Source organism: Pseudophryne corroboree, assembly GCF_028390025.1.
Source record: "Pseudophryne corroboree isolate aPseCor3 chromosome 3 unlocalized genomic scaffold, aPseCor3.hap2 SUPER_3_unloc_18, whole genome shotgun sequence".
Classification (NCBI taxonomy): Eukaryota; Metazoa; Chordata; class Amphibia; order Anura; family Myobatrachidae; genus Pseudophryne; species Pseudophryne corroboree.
In genome coordinates, this window is record NW_026967506.1 from 1,515,931 (window position 1) to 1,535,049 (window position 19,119).

The 19,119-nt window shown below is 48.5% G+C and overlaps 1 protein-coding gene across 2 annotated transcripts in view; it reads right to left on the reverse strand.

Annotated features, from left to right (window-relative positions):
- Positions 1 to 11,806: 11,806 nt before the first annotated feature.
- LOC134983564 (oocyte zinc finger protein XlCOF7.1-like) overlaps positions 11,807 to 19,119 on the reverse strand; it is a 49,287-nt gene continuing 41,974 nt past the window's right edge. For both annotated transcript variants that reach the window (XM_063949221.1, XM_063949220.1), the window contains exon 5: positions 11,807 to 13,312. In XM_063949221.1, the coding sequence (XP_063805291.1) occupies positions 12,039 to 13,312 (1,274 nt within the window). In that variant the 3' untranslated portion in view covers positions 11,807 to 12,038. The remainder of the gene's footprint in view (positions 13,313 to 19,119) is intronic.

Sequence of the window (19,119 nt, forward strand, 5' to 3'; positions counted from 1 at the left end):
TGCTTCAGTCAGGAGTGTTTATTCCAGTTCCTCCTGCGCAACGAGGACAAGGTTTCTATTACAACCTGTTTCTAGTCCAGAAGCCAACTGGGTCGTTCCGGCCCATACTCAATCTCAAGGTGCTGAACAAGTACATTTGGGTGCCTTGGTTTCATATGGAGACTTTACGTTGCATTATTTTGGCCATGGAGCAGAAGTATTTTATGGTATCCCTGGATATACAGGACGCTTACCTACATGTTCCTATTGCCCTGTCCCATCAGCACTATCTCAGGTTCGCTATCCTCCAGCATCATTTTCAGACCCTACCACTTGGACTGGCCACAGCTCCCAGAGTTTTCACCAAAATTATGGTGGTGATGGCATTTTATCTCCGTCAGCAGTGGATAAGCATTTTTCCATACCTCAACGATTTATTAATCTTGGCACCATCTCAGGAATTGCTTCAGTGTCATCTGCAACAGACAATAGCTTGTTTACAGGGACACGGTTGGCTCATAAATTGGGCAAAATCATCTCTGGTTCCGTCACAGTGGATGACTCACTTGGGGGCTGTACTAAATTCAGGTCTTCAGAGAGTAATTCTACCTCTGAACAAAATGTCCTAAATTCAGTCAAGAATTCAGGACTTGCTACACAGTCAAAGCCGCAATGCGTGTGATGGGGTTGATGGTGTCGACATTCGACATGGTGGAGTATGCTCAGTTCCATTCGAGGCCTCTGCAACGTCTGATCCTTGCCAAATGGAATGGTTTTCATCAGACATCCCATATGGACAAAGGGAGACCCTTTTGGATATCAGATTGGGAAATTCTGACAACAGCTGCCAGTCTTCAGAGCTGGGGAGCGGTGTCAGGAAGGAGTTGCCTCCAGGGGTACTGGACCAAGGAAGAAAGTTGCCTGTCAATAAATATATTGGAACTTCGCCATATATATGGCACTTATTCAGGGGCAAAGGACATCCTTCAAGGGAAAACAGTCCAAATCCGCTCAGACAAGGAAACCTTCCTCAGCTCGCATTTATCACAGAATATGGCAGGCCTATATTCAGTGGTACAGTGACCGGAAATTTGATCCTAGGTCTTTCAGAGTTTCCAGAGTCCTAGCATTCCTTCAGGCAGGAATAGACAAAGGTCTACGGGTGGCTTCCTTAAGAGTGCAAGTGTCAGCATTAAATGTATGGTTCTAAAATAAAATTGCTAACCTACAGGATGTGCGCTTTTTTCCAGGGAATGTTGAACATTCAACCTCCTTTTGTTCTTCCTACAGTGCCTTGAGACTTAAGTTTAGTCCTAAAGGCCCCTCAGGTTGCCCCATTTGAACCACTAAAACGAGTGGATCTTAAATGGTTGACAGCTAAAGTTCTGAAACTCTTCTAGCAGATAGAGCGGTTCTCAGGACCAAATCTGGGTATCTTCCTAAGGTGGTGTCTAAATTCCACCTTAATAAAGAAATTGTAGTCCCGGCCTTCCAGGGGCCGGACCTTTCTGTGGGAGATGCCTCGATGGTCTTCCATTAACACATTCATTAGACATTATGCCTTTGATACCTTTACTTCTCAGGATGCTGAATTCGGGCGAAGGATTCTCCTGTCCAATCAGGAGCATCCCCACCACTTAACTTCTTTGGGACATTCCAATGTTATCCCGTGGATAACCTGTGGACCCTCCCAGAAAAATAATCGTTATGGTAGACTTACCGTTGATAAAACTAAGTCCACAGGGATCCCCCCCTGATGCACCTGATTTGAGGATCCTTTCACTCGCTAACCTCTTCCTTCTTGTACGGAAGGGTGTGCATGTGTGTTCTTCTCGCCTGATTAGGGCTCTCTATGATGCTCCTGCCTTGAGCTTTGGAAAAACAACTGATTTGCCTGAGCCAGCAGGCGGGGATATATGGACGGGTCTGTTGCATGCTGGGAGGCTGAAAGCTTTGATCGTTTGGTGACAATCCGCTGTCGCTACCTCATATACCAATGTTATCCTGTGGACTTAGTTGAAATAGCGTTATCAACGCTACTATAACGATTATTTTTTTCTAGTAAAATCTGCCACCCACAGAAACTTCCTGGTAGTGACATCCCATTGGAAGCACTCCCTCCTAATCACAGCCAGACAGGCAGTCCCAAAGAAAGGTGTTTTCTAGCCCTGGGATTGCAAGTCTGGACTGCATTATCAGAGACAATGCTTCTCATGGGATGACTCTTCTCTGCTGTTACAGCGGTCCTATCTGGCTTCTAGGGGTTAGCAGCACTTTACTTAAGTACCACCCCTGGACTGAAGCCCCACTTCCCACTGCACTTAAGCCCTGGTACCCGGTGATCCAGCTGTCAATGACCGGGATAGTAGTAAGGAGTGGACTGCAGACGCCTCGGCCAAACTGCTATGGAGCTGTCACTGGTGATTTTGTGCAACAGTGTAGTGTGATCCACAGTGGCAAAAGCCACTGGTACATCTTCTGCTTTACACATAATTCCATTACAGATTTATTGAGCTCTTCACTTGGGGGGACTAACTTTCCTATGGATTCCCCCCCCAGGATGATGTGAGACCCCCGAGATGGTGCTTAGCGATCATCGCTGGTGCCACTGCTGCCTGCTTGGCCTACTCGAGGTGGACGCAGGCCTTGGTAGGACCTATCCACAGCAATCATGACACATCCCTGAAGGTAAGCAACTAGACTGCACACTTGAGCGCGTTAGACGTTAGTCACAGTTTACGCCATTATTTGTAAACCTAGAATAGAATAACTTCACAATAGATTTTATAGTGCTGTCACCATTATTTTAACACTGCCATTTTATGCCTTTCATTCAGCTGCTCCACCTGGATACCATTCCTCTGCTCATTGCAGATATAACCTACGCAATGCACCCCAGACGGCTGCCTTGGATGGTTCTTACCTGGGGCAGGATGAACAACACCTAGGTCTAGATGTCTTATCTCAAGCATTGCAACCTTTGTAGTGCACCCAAGATGGCTGCCTCGCCTGGGAGGGATGAAAATACATGGACCTGATGGTGATGTAATGGCTGTTTCTAGCTTAAGAAAGCTGCACTTCCCCATTCTGTCATCTCTTCTAAGTGTAGTCTATCCCACCGAGGGTAACATATGTAGCGCGACCAAGATGGCTGCCTCACCTGGTATCATCCGTGCGCGAGATAGCCTATGAAATATATTACCCAAAATGGCTGCACCCATCTTGCATCATGTTCATTGTACCCTTTGTGTTTTTTTACGTTCATTGGTTTCGGTTTCTATAAAAGTAAACCTTGGTGCTGGATGGTTGATGTTTGTAAGGCGACCTTGAGTCCTGCTGGAGAAAAGCGCTATATACATAAAAGATCTGTATGGAGAGGTACCACAGAACTGGACGTGACGCGTTTCTGAAAAGGGGCCGCATGTTAGAATCAGTCATGTTAGGAACGCACTTTGGGCCTGATGTTTGTGGGTCTGTGCAGGGGCTGTGATATCACTCTCAGCCCCCTCTTAGCAACACCATGATACACATGCTGCAGCAACTGGCTCTGTTCTTCAACATTTCCTGGACCTGAGTGTCCAGATCCTACGGACAGTCTGAGTAGGCTTCAGCTTATGGGTAGCTGTGTAGGTTAGGTAGTGGTTGGTGGTTATGTGGCGGTAGCTAGGCTGGTTAGGGTGTGTTTGGGAGGTCCACCACCTATTCTGCCTACCTTCCACCACCTAACTGACCTACCACATTGTAGACATTTATATAGTGATTTACAGAGTATTTTATTATTCACGTCAGTCCCTGATGCACTGGAGCTTACACTCTATATTTCTCATCACACGCACACACACATTACCCTACCTGTACGTCTTTGGATTGTGGGAGGAAACCAGAGCAGGCAGATATGTGGAGGACATACAAACTCCACACAGGGCTTTGGTGAGAATCAGTGCGGTCAGACAGTAATGCTAACCACAACACCAATCACGCTGCCCACAGGAACCAGGAATTCACCATGGGCAAGATTGTGAGTTACGTGTAAAGCGACCACATTTCCGGATGCTGTTAGTGATATGGCCCCAGGAGGGTCCAGCTAACGAGAGGTATATAATCTGTGTCTAAGCTGCAGCCAGAAACTATTCCATCTGTGTCTAAGCTGCAGCCAGAAACTATTCCATATTACAATATCTGCCATCACTTTCTTTACCACAGTTTTTTTATTTGAATAAGATACTTAGGAGTAAATTTACTAAGGTGGCAGTGTTTTTAGAACTGGTGATGTTGCTCATATCAACCAATCAGATTCTACTTAACATTTATCTAGCTACTTCTAGAAGATAATCGATAGACTCTGATTGGTTGCTATGGGTAACATCACCATACCTAAAAAAAACTTGCACCTTAGTAAATATAGTAGTATTAGTATTCACACAAAATGTTTATTCTCTCATCAGGCAGCTGAGTGCACTCCCGCCTATGAACAGATGCTGGAGACGGAGCTACCAGGGTGGAATAATAAGTAACAAGACCTCTCATGGCCAGGGCAGGTAGACCACGCTTCCCCTCACGGCCATCGCACAGTCATACTGTCCCAGCATCAGGGGTAAGATGGCGGTACTGGTGGACACATGGTCACACACTGAGGTGCGCAATGGGATCAGATTTCTGCGTCTGAAGGACACATAAGCAGCTTGCTGAGGTGTACGGTGATAACGTCAGGTCACGGAAACAGATTTGGTGCGCTGCCTTTGATAACGGCAGGACAGACGTTCAAGATGAGCAGCGATGTGCAGAGGAGCCATGTCTGTGGCTGGGCAGGAAGCCGGGATTACTTCTCTCCCAGGTGTAGGGATGGAGATATAACGTAGGTCTCTCATCACATCACTTGGTATAAGCATTAGTCTGATGGGCACAGGAGCCATGTCTGTGTGCGGGCAGGAAGCTGGGATTACTTCTCTCCCAGGTGTAGGGATAGAGATATAACGTAGGTCTCTCATCACATCATTTGGTATAAGCAATAGTCTGATGGGCACAGGAGCCATGTCTGTGGCTGGGCAGGAAGCCGGGATTACCTCTCTCCCAGGTGTAGGGATGGAGATATAACGTAGGGCTCATCACATCACTTGGTATAAGCAATAGTCTGATGGGCACAGGAGCCATGTCTGTGGCTGGGCAGGAAGCCGGGATTACTTCTCTCCCAGGTGTAGGGATGAAGATATAACGTAGGTCTCTCATCACATCACTTGGTATAAGCAATAGTCTGATGGGCACAGGAGCCATGTCTGTGGCTGGGCAGGAAGCCGGGATTACTTCTCTCCCAGGTGTAGGGATGAAGATATAACGTAGGTCTCTCATCACATCATTTGGTATAAGCAATAGTCTGATGGGCACAGGAGCCATGTCTGTGTGTGGGCAGGAAGCCGGGATTACTTCTCTCCCAGGTGTAGGGATGGAGATATAACGTAGGTCTCTCATCACATCACTTGGTATAAGCATTAGTCTGATGGGCACAGGAGCCATGTCTGTGTGCGGGCAGGAAGCTGGGATTACTTCTCTCCCAGGTGTAGGGATGGAGATATAACGTAGGTCTCACATCTCATCACTTGGTATAAGCAATAGTCTGATGGGCACAGGAGCCATGTCTGTGTGCAGGCAGGAAGCCGGGATTACTTCTCTCCCAGGTGTAGGGATGGAGATATAACGTAGGTCTCTCATCACATCATTTGGTATAAGCAATAGTCTGATGGGCACAGGAGCCATGTCTGTGGCTGGGCAGGAAGCCGGGATTACTTCTCTCCCAGGTGTAGGGATGGAGATATAACGTAGGTCTCTCATCACATCATTTGGTATAAGCAATAGTCTGATGGGCACAGGAGCCATGTCTGTGTGTGCGGGCAGGAAGCCGGGATTACTTCTCTCCCAGGTGTAGGGATGAAGATATAACGTAGGTCTCTCATCACATCACTTGGTATAAGCAATAGTCTGATGGGCACAGGAGCCATGTCTGTGGCTGGGCAGGAAGCCGGGATTACTTCTCTCCCAGGTGTAGGGATGGAGATATAACGTAGGTCTCTCATCACATCACTTGGTATAAGCAATAGTCTGATGGGCACAGGAGCCATGTCTGTGTGCGGGCAGGAAGCTGGGATTACTTCTCTCCCAGGTGTAGGGATGGAGATATAACGTAGGTCTCACATCTCATCACTTGGTATAAGCAATAGTCTGATGGGCACAGGAGCCATGTCTGTGTGTGCGGGCAGGAAGCCGGGATTACTTCTCTCCCAGGTGTAGGGATGAAGATATAACGTAGGTCTCTCATCACATCACTTGGTATAAGCAATAGTCTGATGGGCACAGGAGCCATGTCTGTGGCTGGGCAGGAAGCCGGGATTACTTCTCTCCCAGGTGTAGGGATGGAGATATAACGTAGGTCTCTCATCACATCACTTGGTATAAGCAATAGTCTGATGGGCACAGGAGCCATGTCTGTGGCTGGGCAGGAAGCCGGGATTACTTCTCTCCCAGGTGTAGGGATGGAGATATAACGTAGGTCTCTCATCACATCATTTGGTATAAGCAATAGTCTGATGGGCACAGGAGCCATGTCTGTGTGCGGGCAGGAAACCGGGATTACTTCTCTCCCAGGTGTAGGGATGGAGATATAACGTAGGTCTCTCATCACATCACTTGGTATAAGCATTAGTCTGATGGGCACAGGAGCCATGTCTGTGTGTGCGGGCAGGAAGCCGGGATTAATTCTCTCCCAGGTGTAGGGATGGAGATATAACGTAGGTCTCTCATCACATCACTTGGTATAAGCAATAGTCTGATGGGCACAGGAGCCATGTCTGTGTGTGCGGGCAGGAAGCCGGGATTACTTCTCTCCCAGGTGTAGGGATGGAGATATAACGTAGGGCTCATCACATCACTTGGTATAAGCAATAGTCTGATGGGCACAGGAGCCATGTCTGTGTGTGGGCAGGAAGCCGGGATTACTTCTCTCCCAGGTGTAGGGATGGAGATATAACGTAGGTCTCACATCACATCACTTGGTATAAGCAATAGTCTGATAGGCACAGGAGCCATGTCTGTGTGGCTGGGCAGGAAGCCGGGATTACTTCTCTCCCAGGTGTAGGGATGAAGATATAACGTAGGTCTCTCATCACATCATTTGGTATAAGCAATAGTCTGATGGGCACAGGAGCCATGTCTGTGTGTGGGCAGGAAGCCGGGATTACTTCTCTCCCAGGTGTAGGGATGGAGATATAACGTTGGTCTCTCATCACATCACTTGGTATAAGCATTAGTCTGATGGGCACAGGAGCCATGTCTGTGTGCGGGCAGGAAGCCGGGATTACTTCTCTCCCAGGTGTAGGGATGGAGATATAACGTAGGTCTCTCATCACATCACTTGGTATAAGCATTAGTCTGATGGGCACAGGAGCCATGTCTGTGTGCGGGCAGGAAGCCGGGATTACTTCTCTCCCAGGTGTAGGGATGGAGATATAACGTAGGTCTCTCATCACATCACTTGGTATAAGCAACAGTCTGATGTGCAGAGGAGCCATGTCTGTGGCTGGGCAGGAAGCCGGGATTACTTCTCTCCCAGGTGTAGGGATGGAGATATAACGTAGGTCTCTCATCACATCATTTGGTATAAGCAATAGTCTGATGGGCACAGGAGCCATGTCTGTGTGCGGGCAGGAAACCGGGATTACTTCTCTCCCAGGTGTAGGGATGGAGATATAACGTAGGTCTCTCATCACATCACTTGGTATAAGCATTAGTCTGATGGGCACAGGAGCCATGTCTGTGTGTGCGGGCAGGAAGCCGGGATTAATTCTCTCCCAGGTGTAGGGATGGAGATATAACGTAGGTCTCTCATCACATCACTTGGTATAAGCCAGCGGTGGCCAACCTGTGGCTCTTGAGCCACATGCGGCTCTTTCTTTCTTCAAATGTGGCTCCTAACACAAAGTCACATGACCACAACAGATCTGATAACCACTGCTCTCCAGAAAAACACGCAGCAGCACTACGGTGACTTAGAACTGAGTGAGCCAGATACAAGAGATGAGACACCCACCAGCAAACAGAGTACACATAAGGGGCTGCTGCAATGGCATGAATTGGGGGAAGCTGAAGTGACACATGAGGGTGCTGGCTGAAGTGACACATGAGGGTGCTGGCTGAAGTGACAGGAGGGTGCTGGCTGAAGTGACAGGAGGGTGCTGGTTGGAGTGACAAGAGGGTGCTGGTTGGAGTGACAAGAGGGTGCTGGTTGGAGTGACAAGAGGGTGCTGGTTGGAGTGACAAGAGGGTGCTGGTTGGAGTGACAAGAGGGTGCTGGTTGGAGTGACAAGAGGGTGCTGGTTGGAGTGACAAGAGGGTGCTGGTTGGAGTGACAAGAGGGTGCTGGTTGGAGTGACACATGGGGGAGCTGAAGTGTATTATGTGAATCTGGATTTTTCAATGTATTTTATGTTGGATCTGGCTTTTTCAATGTATTTTATACCAGGGGCGTGGCCTAGAAGGCACAAGGCCACACCCCATTTTTGCATGTGTGCCTTCGGCTCGATGTCGGCTCTTTGACGTACCTAACACATTTCTTTAGGCTCTTTGTTTCTGACTGGTTGGCCACCCCTGGTATAAGCAATAGTCTGATGGGCACAGGAGCCATGTCTGTGTGCGGGCAGGAAGCTGGGATTACTTCTCTCCCAGGTGTAGGGATAGAGATATAACGTAGGTCTCTCATCACATCACTTGGTATAAGCAATAGTCTGATGGGCAGAGGAGCCATGTCTGTGGCTGGGCAGGAAGCCGGGATTACTTCTCTCCCAGGTGTAGGGATGGAGATATAACGTAGGGCTCATCACATCACTTGGTATAAGCAATAGTCTGATGGGCACAGGAGCCATGTCTGTGGCTGGGCAGGAAGCCGGGATTACTTCTCTCCCAGGTGTAGGGATGGAGATATAACGTAGGGCTCATCACATCACTTGGTATAAGCAATAGTCTGATGGGCACAGGAGCCATGTCTGTGTGTGGGCAGGAAGCCGGGATTACTTCTCTCCCAGGTGTAGGGATGGAGATATAACGTAGGTCTCACATCACATCACTTGGTATAAGCAATAGTCTGATGGGCACAGGAGCCATGTCTGTGTGTGCGGGCAGGAAGCCGGGATTACTTCTCTCCCAGGTGTAGGGATGAAGATATAACGTAGGTCTCTCATCACATCATTTGGTATAAGCAATAGTCTGATGGGCACAGGAGCCATGTCTGTGTGTGGGCAGGAAGCCGGGATTACTTCTCTCCCAGGTGTAGGGATGGAGATATAACGTAGGTCTCTCATCACATCACTTGGTATAAGCATTAGTCTGATGGGCACAGGAGCCATGTCTGTGTGCGGGCAGGAAGCCGGGATTACTTCTTTCCCAGGTGTAGGGATGGAGATATAACGTAGGTCTCTCATCACATCACTTGGTATAAGCATTAGTCTGATGGGCACAGGAGCCATGTCTGTGTGCGGGCAGGAAGCCGGGATTACTTCTCTCCCAGGTGTAGGGATGGAGATATAACGTAGGTCTCTCATCACATCACTTGGTATAAGCAACAGTCTGATGTGCAGAGGAGCCATGTCTGTGGCTGGGCAGGAAACCGGGATTACTTCTCTCCCAGGTGTAGGGATGGAGATATAACGTAGGTCTCTCATCACATCACTTGGTATAAGCAATAGTCTGATGGGCAGAGGAGCCATGTCTGTGGCTGGGCAGGAAGCCGGGATTACTTCTCTCCCAGGTGTAGGGATGGAGATATAACGTAGGGCTCATCACATCACTTGGTATAAGCAATAGTCTGATGGGCACAGGAGCCATGTCTGTGTGTGGGCAGGAAGCCGGGATTACTTCTCTCCCAGGTGTAGGGATGGAGATATAACGTAGGTCTCACATCACATCACTTGGTATAAGCAATAGTCTGATGGGCACAGGAGCCATGTCTGTGTGTGCGGGCAGGAAGCCGGGATTACTTCTCTCCCAGGTGTAGGGATGAAGATATAACGTAGGTCTCTCATCACATCATTTGGTATAAGCAATAGTCTGATGGGCACAGGAGCCATGTCTGTGTGTGGGCAGGAAGCCGGGATTACTTCTCTCCCAGGTGTAGGGATGGAGATATAACGTAGGTCTCTCATCACATCACTTGGTATAAGCAATAGTCTGATGGGCACAGGAGCCATGTCTGTGTGCGGGCAGGAAGCTGGGATTACTTCTCTCCCAGGTGTAGGGATAGAGATATAACGTAGGTCTCTCATCACATCACTTGGTATAAGCAATAGTCTGATGGGCAGAGGAGCCATGTCTGTGGCTGGGCAGGAAGCCGGGATTACTTCTCTCCCAGGTGTAGGGATGGAGATATAACGTAGGGCTCATCACATCACTTGGTATAAGCAATAGTCTGATGGGCACAGGAGCCATGTCTGTGTGTGGGCAGGAAGCCGGGATTACTTCTCTCCCAGGTGTAGGGATGGAGATATAACGTAGGTCTCACATCACATCACTTGGTATAAGCAATAGTCTGATGGGCACAGGAGCCATGTCTGTGTGTGCGGGCAGGAAGCCGGGATTACTTCTCTCCCAGGTGTAGGGATGAAGATATAACGTAGGTCTCTCATCACATCATTTGGTATAAGCAATAGTCTGATGGGCACAGGAGCCATGTCTGTGTGTGGGCAGGAAGCCGGGATTACTTCTCTCCCAGGTGTAGGGATGGAGATATAACGTAGGTCTCTCATCACATCACTTGGTATAAGCATTAGTCTGATGGGCACAGGAGCCATGTCTGTGTGCGGGCAGGAAGCCGGGATTACTTCTCTCCCAGGTGTAGGGATGGAGATATAACGTAGGTCTCTCATCACATCACTTGGTATAAGCATTAGTCTGATGGGCACAGGAGCCATGTCTGTGTGCGGGCAGGAAGCCGGGATTACTTCTCTCCCAGGTGTAGGGATGGAGATATAACGTAGGTCTCTCATCACATCACTTGGTATAAGCAACAGTCTGATGTGCAGAGGAGCCATGTCTGTGGCTGGGCAGGAAGCCGGGATTACTTCTCTCCCAGGTGTAGGGATGGAGATATAACGTAGGTCTCTCATCACATCATTTGGTATAAGCAATAGTCTGATGGGCACAGGAGCCATGTCTGTGTGCGGGCAGGAAGCTGGGATTACTTCTCTCCCAGGTGTAGGGATGGAGTTATAACATAGGTCTCTCATCTCATCACTTGGTATAAGCAATAGTCTGATGGGCACAGGAGCCATGTCTGTGTGTGCGGGCAGGAAGCCGGGATTAATTCTCTCCCAGGTGTAGGGATGGAGATATAACGTAGGTCTCTCATCACATCACTTGGTATAAGCAATAGTCTGATGGGCACAGGAGCCATGTCTGTGTGCAGGCAGGAAGCCGGGATTACTTCTCTCCCAGGTGTAGGGATGGAGATATAACGTAGGTCTCTCATCACATCACTTGGTATAAGCAATAGTCTGATAGGCACAGGAGCCATGTCTGTGTGCAGGCAGGAAGCTGGGATTACTTCTCTCCCAGGTGTAGGGATGGAGTTATAACGTAGGTCTCTCATCACATCACTTGGTATAAGCATTAGTCTGATGGGCACAGGAGCCATGTCTGTGTGTGCGGGCAGGAAGCCGGGATTAATTCTCTCCCAGGTGTAGGGATGGAGATATAACGTAGGTCTCTCATCACATCACTTGGTATAAGCAATAGTCTGATGGGCACAGGAGCCATGTCTGTGTGCGGGCAGGAAACTGGGATTACTTCTCTCCCAGGTGTAGGGATGGAGCTATAACGTAGGTCTCTCATCACATCACTTGGTATAAGCAATAGTCTGATGGGCACAGGAGCCATGTCTGTGTGCAGGCAGGAAGCCGGGATTACTTATCTCCCAGGTGTAGGGATGGAGTTATAACGTAGGTCTCTCATCTCATCACTTGGTATAAGCAATAGTCTGATGGGTACAGGAGCCATGTCTGTGTGCGGACAGGAAGCCGGGATTACTTCTCTCCCAGGTGTATCAGCATGTGCCACTTAAAGTCGGCCTTCCGCTTGTAACATTTGCTGCATTCAGGACAAGGAAAGGTCTCCTTCTTCTTAGGAACATGGACGTTCATGTGCTGCTTCAGGTTACTCTTCTGTATAAAGCGCTTTCCGCACTGGGGGCAGGCATAGGGCTTTTCCCCCGTGTGTATATTCAAGTGCTGCTGCAGATGGTTCCTCTGTACAAAGCATTTCCCACACTCTGTGCAGGGATATAATGCGTCCCCCGTGTGGAGCCTCTGGTGCATGACGATGGCGGCTTTGCTGCTGTAGGACTTTCCGCACTCGGAGCAGGAGAACGGCTTCTCCCCGCTGTGCTTTATCTGGTGTCTGACCAGGTGGGATCTGAAGAGGACGTGTCTCCCACAATCAGAACATTTAAAGGGCTTCTCCTCTTTGTGAATCCTCTGGTGCACGGTGAGAGCTGGCTTGGATGACATGCATTTGCCGCAGTCTGGGCAGATGAAGGCCTTCTCCACTCTGTGGGCCGTCTGATGCCTGGTAAGGGCTGAATGACAAGAGAAGTGTTTCCCACACTGTGGACAAGGAATGGTCTTGGTTTTGTGGACCCGCTGGTGTTTAATAAGGCGCGAGTTGGTAGTGTAAGACTTCTTACAGTCCGTGCAGGAATACAGACCTTCAGCATTGGGTTCCACTATCTGAGAAGCATTCAGTTTTCTCCCGGGCTTTCTCTGGTTGGAACCTGATGGTGAATGGTCTGAGGGGGAATAAATATCTGCGTCTTCACAGGAGCTAGACTCTTCCTTTATGCGTACAGATGTATAGTCATTGTCGGTGAGACTTTCCTGCATGCCGGAGGCTGATTCTTCCTTAATATTGATGGATGAGAATAGGGTATGACCTGTAGGGATATAGATACTAGAGTCTGTGAGGGACCCTCCATCACATGGGGCTGGGTCCTCCTTATTATGAGTAGGATCTGTGGGGGTACAGATATCAGAGTCTGTGAGGTCTTCATCAGAGATAGATTCTACCTTAATATTAATAGAAGAATAATCTTCCTGGGTATAAATGGTGGGGAGGACTTTTGTGTCACCGTCTGTGAGATTTTCCATGGATTCATCTCGGAGAGATATTTGTGGCTTCTCACATGAAGTAGAGTCCTTCCAGATAAAGCCTCTTAGATGGTCCTCATGAACATTAGTGTCCTGCTTGGAGGACTTCCAGGAGGAAGTAAGGCTGCAGAACCCTAAACTGGTGTCTGATCCACCTGTTAGGGACACGAGAGAGCAGTTTTAGCATAGTAGCAGATAGACACCACAGAACCCAACACATTTCCTTATATAGAAGACCTTGTCCCCTGGTAACATACTAAGCCGCAGATGCAGAACTGAATGCAAGTCGGCCATGAATGTTCTGGCATTGTGGGCACAGGACTGAATGCAGCAATGTGCCTGTTGTATGTACCTCTGTGGGCGTACGCTTGTTCTTGTGACCATTATCAGGGCGTGCTGACATCACCCCAGTACTTGCTGCAATGCATGCATCTTACTCCAGGCTATTTGCATTAAGCCCTGGAAAAAAAACCTAACTTCAAAGGCGTGTTAAAGAGTTTTTAGCTCAGGAATCATTGCTGAATAACATATCCCAAAATCAGACCACGGGAACCCCCCAGAAACCCTTTAAATAGCTTCTGAAGCGATTCTGTCCTGATGGAAGGGATGATTGCTGTAGTGTGCCTGGACTTTCTGCAAACAGTCATTATTTACAGGTACGCACGGCAATTCCATGAAAACACCCTACATGCAGAAGCCACATTACCACGCGGTCAGGGACACTTTTACCGCAGGTGAAGATGCCACCGAGTCGCGCAGAACACCGCGTCCCCCCGTAGACGCGTACACTCAGCTCCAGATCTGGCACACAGCGAAACGCGTAGGATACGACTACAAACCCAACCTGCATTCAGCCCTGCATTGTGCAACTAATGTAACACATAAACCAACGTATACAAGGTAATCATCTGAAAACAAGCAAATAATGGTGCACAGTGTCTGTCCACCACAGGAGACAAAGGCCACCAGAAACATGTCCTGTGGCAGTCATAGCTTTATGAGAACAGACTGCTCCACCACCAACGTCACATGAACACTACATGGATAAATACAAATACAGTGCTGTTTTATCATTAGATGGGCGGATTGTTTTCTACATATACGGAACTGTGCAAAAGTTTTAGGCGGGTGTGGAAGCCATGCTGCAAAGTAAGAACGCTGTCACAAGTACAAGTGATAATAGTTTATTTTTATTAATTAACAAAATGGAAAGTGAATGACCAGAAGAGAAATCTAAGATCAGTATTTGGTGTGACCGTCCTTTGCCTTCAAATCAACATCAATTCTTCTAGGTACACTTGCATACAGTCAGGGATTTTGTAGGATTATAGTCAGGTGTATGATTAACCAGTCATATCTTCATTTGTAGGTTGAATCATTAACAGAAACAGCTGTGTAGGAGGCTTAAAATAAGATTTTACTCACCGGTAATTCTATTTCTCGTAGTCCGTAGTGGATGCTGGGAACTCCATAAGGACCATGGGGAATAGACGGGCTCCGCAGGAGACTGGGCACTCTAAAAGAAAGATTAGGTACTATCTGGTGTGCACTGGCTCCTCCCTCTATGCCCCTCCTCCAGACCTCAGTTAGGGAAACTGTGCCCGGAAGAGCTGACATTACTAGGAAAGGATTTGGAATCCAGGGTAAGACTCATACCAGCCACACCAATCACACCGTACAACTTGTGATAACTATACCCAGTTAACAGTATGAACAACAACTGAGCCTCATTTAATGGATGGCTCATAACAATAACCCTTTAGTTAAGCAATAACTATATACATGTATTGCAGAAAGTCCGCACTTGGGACGGGCTCCCAGCATCCACTACGGACTACGAGAAATAGAATTACCGGTGAGTAAATTCTTATTTTCTCTGACGTCCTAGTGGATGCTGGGAACTCCGTAAGGACCATGGGGATTATACCAAAGCTTCCAAACGGGCGGGAGAGTACGGATGACTCTGCAGCACCGCATGAGCAAACTCAAGGTCCTCCTCAGCCAGGGTATCAAACCTGTAGAACTTAGCAAACGTGTTTGACCCCGACCAAATAGCAGCTCGGCAAAGCTGTAAAGCCGAGACCCCTCGCCCAAGAAGAGCCCACCTTCCTTGTGGAATGGGCTTTCACCGATTTTGGATGCGGCAATCCAGCCGCAGAGTGAACCAGCTGAATCGTGCTATAGATCCAGCGAGCAATAGTCTGCTTCGAAGCAGGAGCGCCAACCTTGTTGGCTGTATACAGAATAAACAGCGAGTCAGACTTTCTGACTCCCGCCGTTCTGGAAACATACATTTTCAAAGCCCAGACTACATCCAGCAACTTGGAATCCTCCAAGTCCCTAGTAGCCGCAGGCACCACAATAGGCTGGTTCAAATGAAACGATGATACCACCTTTGTGAGAAATTGGGGACGAGTCCGCAATTCTGCCCTATCCATATGGAAAATCAGATAAGGGCTTTTACATGACAAAGCTGCCAATTCTGACACACGCCTAGCCGAAGCTAAGGCCAATAACATGACCACTTTCCACGTGAGATATTTTAGCTCCACGGTCTTAAGTGGCTCAAACCAGTGGGATTTCAGGAAATCCAACACCACGTTAAGATCCCAAGGTGCCACTGGAGGCACAAAAGGGAGCTGAATGTGCAGCACCCCCGTAACAACGTCTGAACTTCAGGCAGTGGAGCCAGTTCTTTTTGAGAGAAATGGATAGGGCCGAAATCTTGACCTTTATGGATCCTAATTTTAGGCCCATAGTCACCCCTGACTGTAGGAAGTGCAGCTGGAATTCCTCTGTAGGGCCTTCTCGGCCTCACACCAAGCAACCTATTTTCACCATATACAGTGAAAAAGTCTTGCTGTCACGCCTTTCCTAGCCTTTATCAGCGTAGGAATAACTGCATCCGGAATGCCCTTTTCCGCTAGGATCCGGCGTTCAACCGCCATGCCGTCAAATGCAGCCACGGTAAGTCTTGGAACAGACAGGGCCCCTGGGTCTGAGAGGCAGAGGGCATGGGTCCTCTGAGAGCATTTCTTGCAGCTCCGGGTACCGAGTCCTTCTTGGCCAATTCGGAGCAAAGAATATTGTTCTCACTCCTCCTTTTATTACAATTCTCAGCCCTTCGGTATGAGAGGAAGAGGAGGGAATACATAGACCGACTGGAACACCCACGGTGCTACTAGTGCGACCACAGCTATCACCTGAGGGTCCCCTGACCCGGCGTAAAACCTTTTTTAGCTTTTTATTGAGGTGGGACGCCATCTAGTCCACTTGAGGCAGTTCCCATCAATTTGCAAACTGCGTGAAGACTTCCTGATGAAGTCCCCATTCTCCCGGGTGGAGATCGTGCCTGCTGAGGAAGTCTGCTTCCCAGTTGTCCACTCCCGGAATGAACACTGCTGACAGTGCGCTTACTTGATTCTCCGCCCAGCAAAGAATTCTGGTGGCTTCTACCCTCGCCACCCTACTCCTTGTGCCGCCTTGGCGGTTTACATGAACCCTGCGGTCTGACTGGATCAGAACCGGTTGGTCGCGAAGGCTTGCATCCGTGGTCACCAGGACCCAGTCCTGAATGCCGAATCTGCGGCCCTCGAGAAGGTGACCACTCTGCAGCCACCACAGGAGAGACACCCTGGCCCTGGGGGATAGTGTGATTAACCGATGCATCTGAAGAGGTGATCCGGACCACTTGTCCGGTAAGTCCCATTGGAAGGTCCTCGCATGGAACCTGCCTAAGGGGATGGCCTCGTATGATGCCACCATCCTTCCCAGGACTCGAGTGCAGTGATGCACTGACACCTGTTTTGGTTTTAATAGATTCCTGACCAGTGTCCCGAGCTCCTGAGCTCTCTCTATCGGGAGATAAACCCTTTTCTGGTCCGTGTCTAGGATCGTGCCTAGGAGAGGCAGATGAGTTGTAGGAACCAACTGCGACTTCGGAATATATAGAATCCAGCCTTGTTGCCGTTACACTTCCAGAGAAAGTGATACGCTGTTCAGCAACTGCTCTTGATCTCGCTTTTATGAGGAGATCGTCCAAGTACGTGATAATAGTGACACCTTGCTTCCGCAGGAGCACAATCATATCACCTTGGTGAATATTCTCGGGGCCGTGGAGAGACCAACGGCAACGTCTGAAATTGGTAAATGACAATCCCGTACCGCAATTCTGAGGTACGCCTAATGAGGTGGATAAATGGGGACATGAAGGTATGCATCCCTTATGTCCCGATCCACGATAAAGTCTCCCCTTTTTAGGCTTGCACTGACCGCTCTTAGCGATTGCATCTTGAACTTGAACCTTCTCAGGTATATGTTCAGGGATTTTTAATTCAATATGGGTCTGACCGAACCGTCTAGTTTCGGGACTACAACATGGTCGAATAATAACCCCCTCCTTGTTGAAGGAGGGGAACCTTGACCACCACCTGGTGAAGATACAATTTGTGAATTGCAGTTAACACTGGCTCCCTCTCTTGGGGGGAAGCCCGCAGGGCCGTCGGTGAGGGGACATCTCACAGTCCAGCTTGTATCCCTGCGACACAATTTCTATTGCCCAGGGATCTAACAGGGAGTGAACCCACTTGTGGCTAAACTTATGAAGGCGTGTCCCAACCGGGCCTAGTTCCGCCTGTGGAGCCCCAGCGACATTGGTGGATTTTTGTAGAGGCCGGGGAGGACTTCTGTTCCTGGGAACTAGCTGTGTTGTGCAGCTTCTTTCCTCTGTCCCCGGCTATGACAAGAAAGGACGCACCTCAGACTTTCTCGTTTCTTTATTCGAAAGGCTGCATTTAATAATGTCGTGCTTCCCTAGGCTGTGCAGGAATATAGGGCAAACTAGCAGAATTACCAGCTATAGCTGTGGAGACCAGGCCCGAGAACCTTTCTCCACACAATCCTCAGCCTTCCATATGCCTCTTAAGTCGGCATCATCTGTCCATTGCATATTCTACAGGACACGTCAAGCAGAGATCGACATAGCTTTGACTCTAGGACCCAGTATACTCATGTCTCTGTTACGACCCGGATGCTCAGGACCAGGGAGATCTTATTCAGTAGTCCAGAGCAGCAGGACGTAATGCTGGGAAAGGGAAACAGAATGGGAATAGCCCCTGGCACCCTACCTCCGTTGTTTTACCCGTGCTGTCAATTCACTCTTGCGAGACTATGGTTTCTTGGGCCCATGGCAGCTGCGTTTGAAAGGTGGATTAAGTCTGCCCAACTCCGATGCCCCCTCAGGTCTTAAGGAGAGACAAAAAGTGAACTGAGACAGGGTAATAACAAGGGGCCCTCTAACTGAAACAACAAGGCCAGGGGCTACTGGCTAACCTAAACCTAAATGTATGCGCGGCTTGCCGCTAAGGAAAAGAACAACCAAAAGATACCACTTGTGCACTCCCCTTTGATAAAGCTGCCAAACAGACAGTGAAACGCGTTAGGTTGCCAGCCTATGACCAGGACGTCGCCAAGGCCAGTGAGTTTGTGGAACTGATCATCCATTGCTTCTCTTAAAGTTGGATATAGATGTTTGGGACGACCCGCAGTGGTCTTCAGAGCTCTGACCCATCTAACATTCATCTATCCGGAGACCGATCCATCTATGTGGACATTTAACAAAAAGGGAGAACCACCATTCACATTTGCGCAGGACAGAATCATCATCACCGCGCTAGGTGGAATACCCTGCCGTCTTCCACTTGGGATCTGGTAATTATCATACGGTCATCCATGCAGGATATGGTATACTAAAGCATTGGAACATTTAATCATCATCTGGCCTTTACAAGAGTCCATGGAAAGTTCTTTTTGGTCATACTACTGGCGTATGAGGCTTGTTTTATTTATCTGATTTTAAATATATGTGTTTATGATATTAATTTATCTTTATTAAAATCTACTTAATGATTTGAATACTAGCACCTGGTAGCGCTGTTTATATATTGTTTTGTGTTTCACTTGT